The sequence below is a fragment of the Canis lupus genome, chromosome 17, assembly GCF_011100685.1.
Source record: "Canis lupus familiaris isolate Mischka breed German Shepherd chromosome 17, alternate assembly UU_Cfam_GSD_1.0, whole genome shotgun sequence".
Classification (NCBI taxonomy): Eukaryota; Metazoa; Chordata; class Mammalia; order Carnivora; family Canidae; genus Canis; species Canis lupus.
Genome location: NC_049238.1, coordinates 57794826 through 57809619, shown reverse-complemented (window position 1 = coordinate 57809619; position 14794 = coordinate 57794826). Strand labels below are relative to the sequence as shown.

The 14794-nt window shown below is 41.9% G+C and overlaps 1 protein-coding gene across 17 annotated transcripts in view; it reads right to left on the bottom strand.

Annotated features, from left to right (window-relative positions):
* Positions 1 to 14794, bottom strand: part of PDE4DIPP2 (phosphodiesterase 4D interacting protein) — a 224251-nt gene that overhangs the window by 137388 nt on the left and 72069 nt on the right. For 14 of the 17 annotated variants that reach the window (XR_005372682.1, XM_038561938.1, XM_038561936.1 and 11 more), the window contains exon 4: positions 3104 to 3214. Coding sequence is in view for 16 of the 17 variants with exons in the window: in XM_038561938.1 (XP_038417866.1) it covers positions 3104 to 3214 (111 nt within the window). In the remaining variant the exon portion in view is untranslated. Of the gene's footprint in view, positions 1 to 3103; positions 3501 to 14794 lie in introns of those variants that run through there. The other 3 variants (XM_038561948.1, XM_038561951.1, XM_038561949.1) reach the window with 2 other exon arrangements.

The window sequence follows — 14794 nt, the reverse complement described above, 5'->3', positions numbered from 1 at the left end:
CTTAACTACCTAACTGAGGATTTGCCACATGGAGACAGGAAGATTGAAGCTCCCACAAGTCTTTTTCTCCTGAAGTTTCTCATATTTCCCTTGCCTACAGTTGTCATGGTGAAATGCTTGATTGTCTCTCATTATGACAGTAATATTTCACTTTTTAGTAAAATATCTCAACAAGTCTGCTGTACCAAAAATATGTAAAATGATAAAATAATTACTATTCACAGGAGACTTACATTACATATGTTTCACGAACATTGGGTTTATTTAAAGAACCGTGCATCCAGCACCCAAGTTAGTGTGGATTCTGACTCAGCTGGGTATGGTTTAATGTTTTTACTATATTTAAAGAAGTGTCCTTCCTTTTTTTTTTTTTTTTTAAATTTTTATTTATTTATGATAGTCACACACAGAGAGAGAGAGAGAGGCAGGGACATAGGCAGAGGGAGAAGCAGGCTCCATGCACCGGGAGCCCGACGTGGGATTCGATCCCGGGTCTCCAGGATCGCGCCCTGGGCCAAAGGCAGGCGCCAAACCGCTGCGCCACCCAGGGATCCCAAAGAAGTGTCCTTCCACTGCTAAAGAAATATCAAGCTAAGTTTGGTCACAAAATAGGGCTCTAAATTCATATCTGAACCACCTGACTTACTGTGTGATGCACTGTATGTCATCCTGCATGTCTCTTTACCCACATTGCTTCTAATTCATTGTCCTAACTTTGTGGAATCTCAGTGTGACCAACAAGAAGGAATGTAAGGCATATTCATGGGAATATCTGAGGGTGAGGATAAAAGAGCCAAACCTCTTTCTCATTTTATTTATTTTATTTATTTATTTTTTCTCTTTCTCATTTTAAAACTCATAATAACCGTTACTACCAGTAAATGTATATAACTACTTCCCCTTCATATACTTATGAAGCTATGAAGTTCACAAGGTGCTATGTTTTCTTGTTTAATTTTTATGGCTTCTATTTATTCATACTCTCAACAAATAATCTTCAGTGCCTATGGAGTTGTGCAGTATTCTTAGTGCCAGTTCTACAGGGGCTGTCACAGACTCAGAAATGTTAACTTGCCTAGGTCCCCCGGTTATCCAGGGCTCCAGCTGGGGTGAAGCCTTCCATCAAAATAGAACTGCCCTTGTTTCTATAAATATATATAGTGTGATAAACTAATTTCAACTATGATATTAATGATTGATGATGGCTTTATGTGTTTTGCTTCCCAAATATGAAGAACATTTTAACTTAAAACTTCAGCGCTTCCCGAATAACAGCTAGATGAGTGTATGATGGTAAAAAAGGGAAAGGAGGGGACACAGTATTTTGAGATCCCTTAAATCATATGATATCAGTAGGTGCCTGACTACTTGGTACGAGGAAGAGATAGGGCTTAGTGGCAATACTGAGCTAATAAAAGGGTTAGCACCTCTGCATGTGACAATGTCCTGTGACTACACTCCACCCCACCCCTCTAGAATCTTCTTAACCACACTCCTCTAGGAGAGTAACTGTACCCTCCCACACCCCACCCAAAATGTTCCTGAGGACTCTTGTTAGTCAGTGCAGAGCAGAAGGTGAGACCAAAAGATTTAAGCAGCTGATTTAAGCAAGGAAAAAAAACCCCTTTCCTTTAAATTATCTAAGACACTGCCCCTTCCTTCTGCCCTGTTTTGGAGACAGTTAACGAAAAATGTTCCTCCCTCTGCACAATGAACAAATCTATTCACTATTCCTACCCTGAGGCAAAGACTGCCATTCATCCCACCCTCAATCTCTCTGCATTACCAATTCTCATCCTTGACCTTGACCCCCAGCAATTCCATTCAGGCCTGCTCACTCTATAGCCACAGAAGAGATAAGTGAGTCTGGACCAATTTCAGGAAGATTCAGGTTAAAACATGGCAATCCAGGAAAGACAGAAAACAGGGCTAAACCTCCCAGATTTAGCTGTCCACATTAATTGAATTTACCAAATAAATGGGTTTCAAAGACACCAGTTATTCCTCTGATCCAGCCTATTATCTAGCAGCCTACAAAAGCTTCCCAACCTTCTCGACAGGACAGGGCACATAGACAATGATAATATTTGTATAGTCTTCTGGTGTAAACAGCTGGAGATTTAGAAGCTCTGAAAAAAAAAAAAATCAGAGACTACTAGCTCCAGTTCACTTGGGCCACTTTAGAGTTTGCCCAGACACTAAGAAGGCTGAGGAAACGAATGCTGTGGTAACCGGTTAGGAAAGAAGCTTCATCCTAAAGTTTTGTGTCCTCTTACCAAGGTGCTGTCTCATCTCGCCCTTTCCTCAGCCAAACCCTTCCGTCTTCCTTCCCCACCCCAATCACTCACCCATCAACCAAGACAGCTCTCTCTTTCAGAGAAGCGCTACCCGCCCCCCACCCCTCTTGCCATCAGCACCCTTTTCTTCATTCTTAGGTGAACTAGTTCTAAAAGCCTGAAAATGCCTAAGATTGGGTCTTTAAACACTGCATAAAATCATCTTCAAAACCAAACACGAATTTCTCAGGGAACAGAACCATGCTCAGTCCCTGCCCTTTGCTCCATCTGTTCCTTCTCTGCCTCCACTGAAACAGAGCTAGAGGGGGCCCTTCTCTAGCTGAAACCTATGCTCTGGAAATTACCTGCTTCACACTCCCCTCTGGGGCTTTTAAAAATGCAAATTTCCAGGAGGCGCCTGGCGGGAGTAGTCATAAGAACCTGTGCCTCCTGGAGTCCTGAGATCCAGCCCCATTACTAAAAAATAAACTTTAAGAAAATGCAAAATTTCCAGCTCCCCGTGCCTTGCAGTACTAAATCAGAATCCCTGGGGGTAAAGGCAGGGAATCTACATTTTAAACCGGTCCCTAAACATGATCGTTCTGAGCAGTTCCAGAGCAGAGTTTGAGAGCCTGGGACTGAATCCAGCCCCCCCTGTCTTTATACACGAGGAAGGTACAAGTCAGACACAGGAGAGGTGAGATGGGCTTGTCCATGGTCACCTGGCGTGGAAGCCGCCACCCTCCCTAGTCAGCACCTCCGGAGGGCAGGGTGGAAGGGCCTGGAGACCAGTGGGTGGGCCACCAGCCTCTGGCCCCTGCACTCACCCGCTTGTAGATGTCCTCCCGGCTGGCCTCATACTTCTGCTGCATGCGTTCCTCCAGGAAATAGATGCGCAGCTTGAGGCTGAAGTTCTCCTTCTTCAGGTCATTGAGATGCTGGGACAGAGTGCGATATCCATTAGACATGATGGGCAGCCCATGGGGAGCAGCATGCCCAGTCGCCCCCTCACCCTAGGAACATAGTGCGGCTGCAGCGCGGCATCAAGTGAGCCGCTGGGACGCTGCTGAGGCTATGGCGACATGATCCCGGTGGCTGGGGCTTTCTCGGGGACCTGGGACCGGGCTCGCTGCTCTGGGTGCTGGAGCGCAGCGCACTTTCCTTTTTTACCTCCGGGAGATATTTGCGGAATCCCTGACAGAGGAACATGCTGCGTGAACTCAGGCACAAGTGGTGTAACCCGACTCCAAGCCAGGACTCGGCTGTCACCCTCCCCAAGCCTCTCAGGCCCAACTGTAGACAGTTAACAGTTTCTTGGAAAAGAGAAGAACGGCCCCCTGGAAGCTTCCAGGAAATGGGGAATGGGAGTACTTCAAGGTGATAGTGGCCTTGCGCAAAAGCAAATGCAGGGCTGTGTGTGAGTGAGCACTTCAGTTTCTGGTGGCTGATGTGCACGATAAAACCCAAAGGACGGGCAGGAACACCTAGCTGGCTCAGCCGGTAGAGGATTTGACTCTTGATCTCAGGATCCTGAGTTTCAGCCCCACAATGGGGATAGAGTTTACTTAAAAAAAAAAAAAAATAGGCGAGCTGCCCGGTCAGTGGTTTAGCCCGGCCTTCAGCCCAGGGCGTGGGTCCTGGAGACCCGGGATCGAATCCCACGTCACGCTCCCTGCATGGAGACTGCTTCTCCCTCTGCCTGTGTTTCTGCCTCTCTCTGTGTGTCTCTCATGAACAAATAAATAAAATCTTTAAAATAAAATAAAATTTAAAAAAGTAGGCAAACAAACAAAAACCAAAGGAGTGTGGCCAAAAGCAATAAACAGGTTGCTACAGGTAAGAGCATATGCACACAAAATGAGGACCACACATCAAATACCCCTTCTGTCAGGTGCAAATCTTGACGACCTATTAACAGGAGGGTTCTCCAATTTCCTTTGATGATCTAGAACTCACCTCTGATTGGTTCCTTCCCAATTTTCCTCCCTGGACTTTTCAAGTCCTGAAGCAGTTAAATACAAAGCCTTTACTACCATATACCTCCCACCCCCATAGACACCAGAGCCACCTCCAAAGAAAGGGTAAATCTAGTTTCTGAATCCTTGCAAACTGTTTACTGGTAGGACAAGCTCACAAAGAGGCAGGGTCAAAGGCTCCTTCCTCTAAGGGATGAGGGAAAGAGAAGGCTGAGGGGAGGGAGAAGGGGGGAGGGAGGCGTCAGTCTGGAGCCCAGAGATTTCAGCGAGTCACTGGTTCTTAGCTCTGGCACCTGCCAAGTGAAGCCAGGCACTCATCACCAGATCCTGCTCATAAAGCAATTTAAGATCCTTGAATGACAGCTGCAACATTAGCAGGAAGTATTATTTATACCACATCACACAGGACATTGAAGGTGACTGGGAGACCATCCCACAGCACAGATATGAAACATGGGTTCTTAGTTCCAGTAATACCAGGTTGAAAAAAATAATATTAACATCTAAACTAAAGGAAACTGAAACCTTTATAGTTTTTTTTTTTTTAAGATTTTATTTATTTATTCATGAGAGACAGAGAGAGAAGCAGAAGCCTGATGTGGGCCTCGATCTCAGGACCCTGGGATCACAACCTGAGCCAAAGGCAGATGCTCAACCACTGAGTCACCCAGGCACCCCTAAAACCTTTATACTTAAATCAAGTTCTCACTTCTTCCCTAACCTGACTGCTCTTCATTCTTCTAATTCTATCTTCTTTTTAAGATTTTTATTTATTTACTCATGAAAGAAACACACACACACACACAGAGAGAAAGAGAGAGAGAGAGAGAGAGAGAGAGAGAGAGAGAGAGAGAGAGAGGCAGAGACACAGGCAGAGGGAGAAGCAGGCTTCATGCAGGGAGCCTGATGTGGGATTTGATCCTGGGACTCCAGGATCATGCCCTGGGCCAAAGGCAGGAGCCAAACCACTGAGCCACCCAGGGATACCCTATCTTAATTCTTCATAATAATTCTAATCAGTATCTCCTGAGTATCCACCAGGTAGTATGTTGGGCATGACAGATACAAAAGATGAAGATAGTCACAACTCTCAAAGAGCTGGGTGGCTAGATAGGTGTAGGGATATGTTTGACACTAGAATCCTCCAAGCTTGTATTATTCAACTTTTTACATTTTATACTGCAATCCAGGATGCACACACACACACACACACACATACACACGTAACTGAAGTTAAAAGTTTCACAGAGTAATGTTACCATCACTTTGTGTGATGTATTCTTGGTGTTTTTCTATTCTATTTTTCTTCCTAGGAGTGACCTGCTGAGTTGATTTCATGACCCACTAATAGGTTTCATACTGAAGTTTGAAAAACACTGCATCTATGGGAATCCAGAAGAAAGAATGATTAATTCTTACTGGAACGATGAGAACAAACCTCAGTAAGAATTGCACTTGCACTGCCCTTTGAAAGATAAAAAATAGTTTCAGTGAATAACGTAGACTCAGGAGGGCATAATTAGAACTGAGCATTCTCCCAAATAGATTTGGATTAGAAGTGGGCAACACATTTCTTCCCATTGACTGTAACTTAAGACAAAATATTCCTCGTTTCTAAAAAAAATTTAAAATTCATTTCGCTCTTTTCATTAAATCTGGGCTCTTAGAACAAGAGTGTTATTTAGGCTTAGAGATATTGAGAAAGATCAAAGTCTAAATAAAAACTCAGAAGATCCTTTTCTGGTCTGAGCTCTGTTACTAAATGGCTGTATGACCTTGGAAATGCACTTCTCCAGAGGCCTAAGTGTCCTCATTTATAAAATGAAGTGGTTGGAAAGTAGGTGATTTTCAAGGCCCTTTTCCGATCTAAGCTCCTAGAGGAAATAACCTACTTATTATCTACTTATCTATCTACTACCATTTTGCACAAGGGGAACCAGGCTGCCAGATTCCAGATTAGTGTTTAATCATGATTTCGATGTCTACTTAGATTCCTTTGTCACATAAGATAGTTTAATAAAGTTCATGGAAAGTAAAATTGCAGATGAATGCAGGGATTCTTACCCAACATTCTGCACATAAATGCCTGTTTCATCTTATGCCCAGTGATACCTTGCTTTTCTATCTCTCTGGACTTTTTTCTGTGTGTGTGTGTGTGTGTGTGTGTGTGTGTTTGTTTTGTTGGTTTTTTTTTTTTTTTGCCAGTTCCCTAAAGTGAGTGCTTAAACAACAGTTATTTCTTCCCCTTCTGATGTTTTTTTCTCTCCATACTTTCTCCTTCAGGGATGTTAACCACTTTTAGGGTTATCACTACAGCCTCCCAAACAACCCCCAACCCCAAACCTTCACCTGAGTCCTCTCCCCCAAGATCTAGCCCAACATATCCCACTCTTTGCTAGGTAGCTCAACTTGAATGCTCCATTCTCATAGCAAAGACTTTTGCAACAGTCTGTCCTGTCTGCCAGACTTTACTCCAGCCATCTGTTCTCCATATTATAGCCAGAGTAATGTTTTCAAAATTCAAATCTTATCCTGACATCTCCCTTACTTAAAACCCTTCACAGGCATCTCATCACTCTTAGAATAAAGGAAAGTGCTATCACATCCCCTCGAGAAACACCGCCTCTTTTTTTCAAATCCTAGTTCCAATCCCAACCAAACAAAACCTTCTCTGTACCCCAGCCCAGAAAGATGTCTCCCTCCTCTGAACTCCTAAGGCAAATATCAACACTTGGCAAGTGTTCATATGGTGCCTCATGACATTGCTTGTCTGTCATCTTGAGGGATTATTTTCACCTTTTAGAGCTATTTAACTTTTCGCGTGTTTATATCTGTGAGCTGCCCAAGGAAAGGGTCAATAATTCATACGTCTTTCTCTATTCCTTCAGTTCCCACAACAGCCAAGAAGCCCTCTCCAGTGGCATTCATCCCCTTGTGGAGTCACAGCCTGCTTAAAATCACCTCAACTACACTAGAGTATTTTCAGGGCTGACAAGGCATATTTGGTATGTTGGCACTCTCACTGCATAGTTTAGGAAGCACTCCCTAAATATTTGTTGAATTAATGAAGAGGTAAGTGCTCCATATATTTTTTATTTTTTGCTGATATGTTAGATAGGGGCTAGCTTGCTTATATTATTCTCACAATTTTCCAATAATATGGAAAGGTTTGTTTTAATAACTCCAAAGAGACTGTATTTGCTAGCATGGTCAATGTAGAAAATTTCTAAGTTTATTTGCCCATCTAGGCCTCTCTCCTGAACGCCAATCTGTATCTAACTACCTAGTAGAAATGTCCACTTGAATATAAACCTGTTATACTTGTGGCATCTGAAACAGAACTACTGATCTTTCTCAGCACACATGTTCCTTCCCTGGTGGATCCCATTTCAATTGGTAACAACTCAATATTTGCAGTTGTTTGGGCCAAAACCTTTTGAGCTATTCTTGACTCTTCTTTCTCATACACATCATCTCATCTGTCTGTAAATCTTTTTTTTTTTTTTAAATGTTTATTTATTTATGATAGTCACAGAGAGAGAGAGAGAGAGAGAGGCAGAGACATAGGCAGAGGGAGAAGCAGGCTCCATGCACCGGGAGCCCGACGTGGGATTCGATCCCGGGTCTCCAGGATCGCGCCCTGGGCCAAAGGCAGGCGTCAAACCGCTGCGCCACCCAGGGATCCCTGTCTGTAAATCTTATTTCTACTTTCTATATAGAGAGAATCCATCTACTACGACAGCATTGTCACCTCTACTACTGTGGCCCAAGACACTGTGATTGATCATGCCATTAAATTATTTGAATAGCCCCTGTAACTGGTCTCCCTGCTCCCACCCTTGCTCCCCTATAGTGTGTATTCTTAGCACAGCAGCCACAGTGACCCTTTAAAACACATCAGATTACACCTCTGCTGTAAACCCCCACTGTTTTTTCATCAAATTTAGAGTGAAATGATAGGTTTCATTAGCCTATAAGGCCCAAGGCCCTACAGAATCTGGAGCCTGGCTCCATGCCCTGTCTTTTCCCTTTTTCCTACTACTCTCCCCCTACACACTTTGCTCCAGCCACATGGTTCACTTTGTTCCTTCTCAAAACCAGCAAGCATCTTCCTTCCTTAGGGTTTTGGGGCTTGCTGATCCTTCTGTATGGTATGCTCTCTCTCTCTAGATATCTGCTCATTCTCTTCCTCACATTCTTTAGGTCTTTGGTCAAATACCACTGCCACAAGGAAGTGACCACCCTATTTAAAAGTGTAACTCACCCTAGACCTCACCCCAGCACTCCCTTCATTGTTATTTTTTTTAATTCTATACACTTTCATTGTTTAAAATATTATATTTCCTTGTTAATTTTGTTTCTTGTCTGTCTCTGCCCACTAGCATGTGAACCCCATAAGAAAGGCAAGATTTTTCCTGTTTTGTTCACAGCTATATCACTAGTATCAAGAACAGCCTGGTATACAGTAAGTGCTCAATAAATATTTGTTGAACAAAAGAATTGATGAATAGGGGCTCCTGAGTGGCTTAGTCCATTAAGCCTCTGATTCTCGATTTCAGCTCAGGTCATGAGTCATAATCTTGGGGTTTTGGGATGGAGCTCTGACCTCAGGGTGGTTTCTCCTTGTCCCTCTCCCTCCTTCTGCTTGTGCAAGCTCTCTCTCACTCCCTAAAATAAATAAATCTTAAAAAATAGAAAGAATTGATGAATAATTAACCTGCCAACTTTGACCTCTCTGGATTTAATGCTTTGTTTTAAAAAAGTTTTTATTTATTTGAGTGAGAGAGAGCAAGCACATGAGTGCTCACATGACAGAGGAGAGGGGCAGAGAGGGAGGCAGAGGGAAAGAGAGAATCCCAAGTAGACTACATGCTGAGCATGGAGATCTCACCACCATGAAAACAAGACTCAGATGCTTAACCAACTGAGCCACCCAGGCCCCCCCTGGATTTAATTCTAATAGAACTCAATCTGCATACAAGATTACCCAGGTGTTTCAGGATGAAAAGCTTATCTAAAAGCATTCCTCTTTATAAAATGTTAATTTTGTAATTAACATAAACTTTTCTAACAATTTAACTTCAATATACAAGATAGAACCCAGGCTTTGAATAAGAGATCTGAGCAATGGGGAATGCAAATCGCTATTAAAGGACCATATGAACTATGCAAATAGTAAACACTATAGGAAATAGGGGAGAGAGGTTATCAGAGAAGGTTCCACAGAGAGCTGGCATTTTAGCTTTCCTGAAAGGATGAATCAGGTTTGGCTAGGCTCAGGGGAGGATGTAAGGCAATCCAGGCAGGTAGAACAGAAGCAAAAGTGCAGAGGGCCAACTAGACTGAAACAAAGAGCCCATAATGTCATGCCATGGAGGGAGAGAGGAAAGGAAGTTCACAACCACTTTAGGAAGATCTTAAAAGTCAGGGTAAGGAGCCTGAGTCTGTTCCTCCAGGAACGTCCTGGCTCTGGATTTGAACAAGTGAAGAAAAGGCCAATGGAAGAGGGCCAGGAGCTGCTTGCTGGGAAGATTGTTTTGTTGGTTGTTGCTTCTGTTTTGTTTTACTTGGCTTTTTGTAGCTTTAACACACGAAAGTGTGCATGCCTGGGCCATGTGCTAGACCTACTAAATTGGGCCTCTTGCGGGTTAGTGCCTGGTCCATATGGTTTTATAAACTCTGCATTGCTGGGGAAATAAATAGACACTGCAGGTTCCTAAGCAAGCAAGAGGGCATCTGTCTTTGTTCTTCCTTTTTTACATAGAACATGGAAAACCTTTACTCTTCTCTCAAAATACTTTTTTCAAACATTAATGGCTCTCCCCTGTTTTTCTTTTTTTCTTTTTTTTTAATTTCATCTTCCCACTGCTTCTTAATGTATTAGTTCAGGCTGGAAATAAGACTTTAATAAGGAATCAATCATTGCCAACAATAGTAGGAGGATTACAAGCCAGCTGTTGTATGTCATGCCCCATTAACATAACCAACTGTCAAGTCTCCTTTTTAAAAAAAACTCAGCTTCACATTTGCTTAATCATTTCAGACCCCCCAGATTGCTCTCATAATGGAAACAGTTGAAAACATACTAATGTCTCACCAATCTCTCTCCTAAAAATAAAGTTCCACTCCACTAAAAATGATTAATCATCTTAATTGACATTCTTTTCATATATAATACTTCTGCAACTAAACTCTGTTAATTTGATATCTACGATAATTCATATCTACATTTCACGAAAATAAAATTATTTTTAAGTCACTTAATATGGTAAACAGGAACAGGAGAATAGTGTTTTATGTAATCCTTGACACTTAATCCATTTATAAATAGGCAATAAATATTATCACTATTATGCATATTTATTCAAGTGGAATAGCATGGCATTATGGAAAGAGCAATAGCTTTTGAACAAAAGAGATCTAGGTTCAATTTCCAGCTCTGCTATTTTCTAAGTGTGTAACTTTGGGAAAGATACTTATTAAGCCAGGAGACTGGGATCTGAGTAGACTGCTAAGAGGGTTACAACTGTATTTGTTTTTTTAATCTAAGGCAAATAGAGTGAAAATAATATTTGTTAAAAATTTAGATATGGTGGGAGGCATGTGGGTGGCTCAGTCCATTAAGCTCCCAACTCTTGGTTTTGACTCTGGTCATGATCTTATGGGTCATGAGATGGAACTCTGCGCTCAACAGGGAGTCTGCTTGAGATTGTCTTCCTCTGACCCTGTTCTTACTCACACTTTCCCTTTCTCTCTCTTTTTCAAATAAGTAAATGAATTTATAAAAACATTTAGATATTGGGTACAAGGACAAGTATTTTATTTTTCTTTGTACATTCCTGTTGTTTATGCAAGAAGTCTTAATTTTTAAGGATTGCTTCAAAGGGAATGAAACTAGGAATTAGGGGGCAGCTATGAACTAAATAGGAGGATAAATTCTCTAGCAGAGTTGGATGTAATGAACTCATTGTCACACTCTATCTATCCATTCATTCATTAAATATTTATTGAGCACTTACATTACAAGGGACAGTATATTTCCTGTCACAAAAGAGACACAACTGGAACCAAAAGACCACTTGTCAGGGATTTTGTTAAAATTCTTCACACATAAGCTAGAAGTGAGCTCTAGAGGACTTTAAAGATCTGAGGGATACCTGAGTGGCTCAGTGGTTAAGCATCTGCCTTCAGCTCAGGGCATGACCCTGGGGTCCAGGGATCCAGGCCCACATTGGTCATGATCTTATAGGATCCTGCAGGGAGCCTGCTTCTCCCTCTACCTATGTCTCTGCCTCTCTCTCTGTGTATCTCATGAATAAATATATAAAATCTTTAAAAAGATGAAGATATTTACCTATCCTGAGATTCCATATGTGAAGCATATTTTCTCATAGAAACAATACTACCAAAGGTAACACTAGTGAGAAAGCTATAACTTTTTGAAGAAACCTCAGAACACATCACTAGCTCTCTGATAGTAGAGCCCTAAAAGTCGACCTGCCCTAACAGAATTCTGGCTGCCTTTACAGAAAGGTAAGGAGGAGATTAATGAGCAAGAAGGACATCATATTTCCAAGACAAAAACAACAAAGATGAGTGGGACCTGAGGATGTTCCCCAATAGATTATTTAACCTATAACTTTTCTAACTGCCACATTTTTAAGATAACCCTATGGGCATTCAAATGTGTGGAGACTATTTCCTGCTTTTGAACATCCAGTGGAATCCAACCCAGGAGCCTAACTTGTTTTGGATTGGAGAATAGGAGTAGACAGGAAGAGATGGGGCAGGGGGAAGGAGGATGGTTTTTTTCACATGTGACTATTTTATTTATAATACATCTATGTGGGGGATCCCTGGGTGGCTCAGCGTTTTGGCGCCTGCCTTTGGCCCAGGGTGTGATCCTGGAGTCCCGGGATCGAGTCCCACGTCGAGCTCCAGGCATGGAGCCTGCTTCTCCCTCCTCCTGTGTCTCTGCCTCTCTCTCTTTGTCTCTATCATAAATAAACAAATAAATCTTTAAAAAAAATTATAATACATCTATATGCCTGGGAGTTCTTTTTTTTTTTTTTTATTGATTTATTCATAGAGACACAGAGAGAGAGAGAGAGAGGCAGAGACACAGGCAGAGGGAGAAGCAGGCTCCATGCAGCGAGCCCGATGTGGGACTCGATCCCGGGTCTCCAGGATCACACCCCGGGCTGCAGGCGGCGCTAAACCGCTGCACCACCGGGGCTGCCCTGCCTGGGAGTTCTTATGCTTTTCTAATAAAATCTAAGCTGAAGAAATACAAAAGTTTAACTCCTGGCTGTTTTGAATGACTTGGACTTGCATCACAAAATTAATTGGGTATTATTATGTTGTCTTCACAACGACCATTACCTGCATAGAATCTGACAATGTACAAAGGATGTCAATGTATAGTATTTCTTTTTATCTTGTGAAGTAAGCAGATCAGATACTACTATCTCCATTACTATCCAGGGCAGTGAAACATCAAGAAGTTGGCTGTCTTGCTCATCGAGAAAGTGGAGAAACACAGACTAATGATTCCTACAGTTTGATCCGTGTTGTATACTCACAAGGGCCTTAACCATGACACTAGATGATCCCTGTGAATTAGGGACTTTTTGACTGAGAAAGTACTCCCACTTCTACCTTATGTCCCTGCATCTTTATAAAAAGTATCCCTTGCTGTAAATAATCTTCCCTGGGACCTTGGGAACCTGAGCCTAAGAAAACATAGTTTTCCCCATTTTCAAGATGAACTTCAAATGGTTAAACATAGAGTTACCATATGATCCAGCAATTCTACTCCTCATTATATACACAAGAAAACTAAAAGCATGTGTCCACATAAAGTCTTTTTTTTTCACACAGTCTTGTATATGAATGTTAATAAAAGCATTATTAGTGATATCCAAAAAAAACAAAAAAACAAAAAACAGAAACATCTCAAATCTCTATCAACTGATGAATGGATACAAAGTTTAGTATAACCATACAAGGGAATATTTTTCAGCCATAAAAAGAAATGAAATAGTGATACCTTGCATAATATGGATGAACCTTGAAAACATTTTACTAATGTGAAGGAAGCCAGGCACAAAAAGTCACATACTGTATGATTCTTTATATGAAATGTTGGGAAAGCCAAATACACACAGAGAGGTGGATGAATGGTTTTCCAGGGGCTGGAGAGAGGGGCTAGGTAGTGGCTGTTAATAGGTATGAGGTTTTTTGGGAGGGGAGACGAAAATATTGTGTAACTAGCTAATGATAATTGTTGCTCAACTCAGTAAATATACCACAACTGTGGAAATATACAGTCTAGTTTTTTAAAGATTTTATTTATTTATTTGAGAGAGACAGAGAGCAAGCATGAGGATAAGGGAAGAGCAAGAGGCAGAGGGAGAAGAAGAAGTGGGCTCCCTGCTGAGCACCTGAGTGGTCAGCCCAACATAGGGCTGAGCAGGGAGCCCAATGTAGGGCTCTATCCCAGGACCCCGGGATCAAGATCTGAGCCAAAGGCAGATGCTTAACTAACTGAGCCACACGGGTGCCCCTGAATTTGTACACTTTAAAAGGGTAAGTTACATTGTGTGGACATTAAATTTCAATAAAGCTGTTATTTAATAAAGAAGAAGAAAGAAACCTAAGCTGGGAGAGGTAACTTGTTCAGTCCTTTGCCTTTTACAAAGGCTTTTTAATGACTAAGATTCAAAGTTCAATTCAATTCAATTTAGTTAAAAGCAAATGGTTTAGGGATGCCTGGGTGGCCCAGTGGTTGAGGGTCTGCCTTTGGCTCAGGTTGTGATCCCGGAATCCTGGGATCAAGTCCCACAGGGAGTCTGCTTCTCCCTCTGCCTGTGTCTCTGCCTCTCTCTCTGTGTCTCTCACAAATAAATAATAAAAAAAGCAAATGGTTTAGAACTGATCATTTCTAAATGTTCTGTATATTAATCCATCTTAGATTATGGGGCCCTAACATAAAGGCTTTGAGGAAGTCACCTCTAAGTAGCCCTTACCATTGAAAACTCATAGGTTCCCATGTTTTATCAAGTTAAAGTATTGTTATAATCCTTAAATAAAACAGAATACACACAATCCACTCTGTATTTTGACACAGGAAAAACAAACTCACTAGGCTATCCTGAAGAACATGCATAACTTTTGCACACCATTTTAACAAGGAAAATGCCAATCAAAGTCAATTAACTTAGTTTTCCACTCATCAGCTTTCACTTTCACTTCCTTTTTTAAAAAAATATTTTATTTTATTTATTTATTCATGAGAGACACACAGAAAGAGGCAGAAACATAGACAGAGGGACAAGCAGGCTCCCTGCAAGGAGCCCGATGTGGGACTCGATCCCAGGACCCTGGGATCATGCCCTGAGCTGAAGACAGACGTCCAACTGCTGAGCCACCCAGGCATCCCTCACTTTCCCTTCCATACAGGGTTTCTCCCAGTCTTCCAGAAGTTAACTGTTGATGCTTGCCTCAGAAAGCAGACTGAAAATGCTACAAAGACCTGGCTAT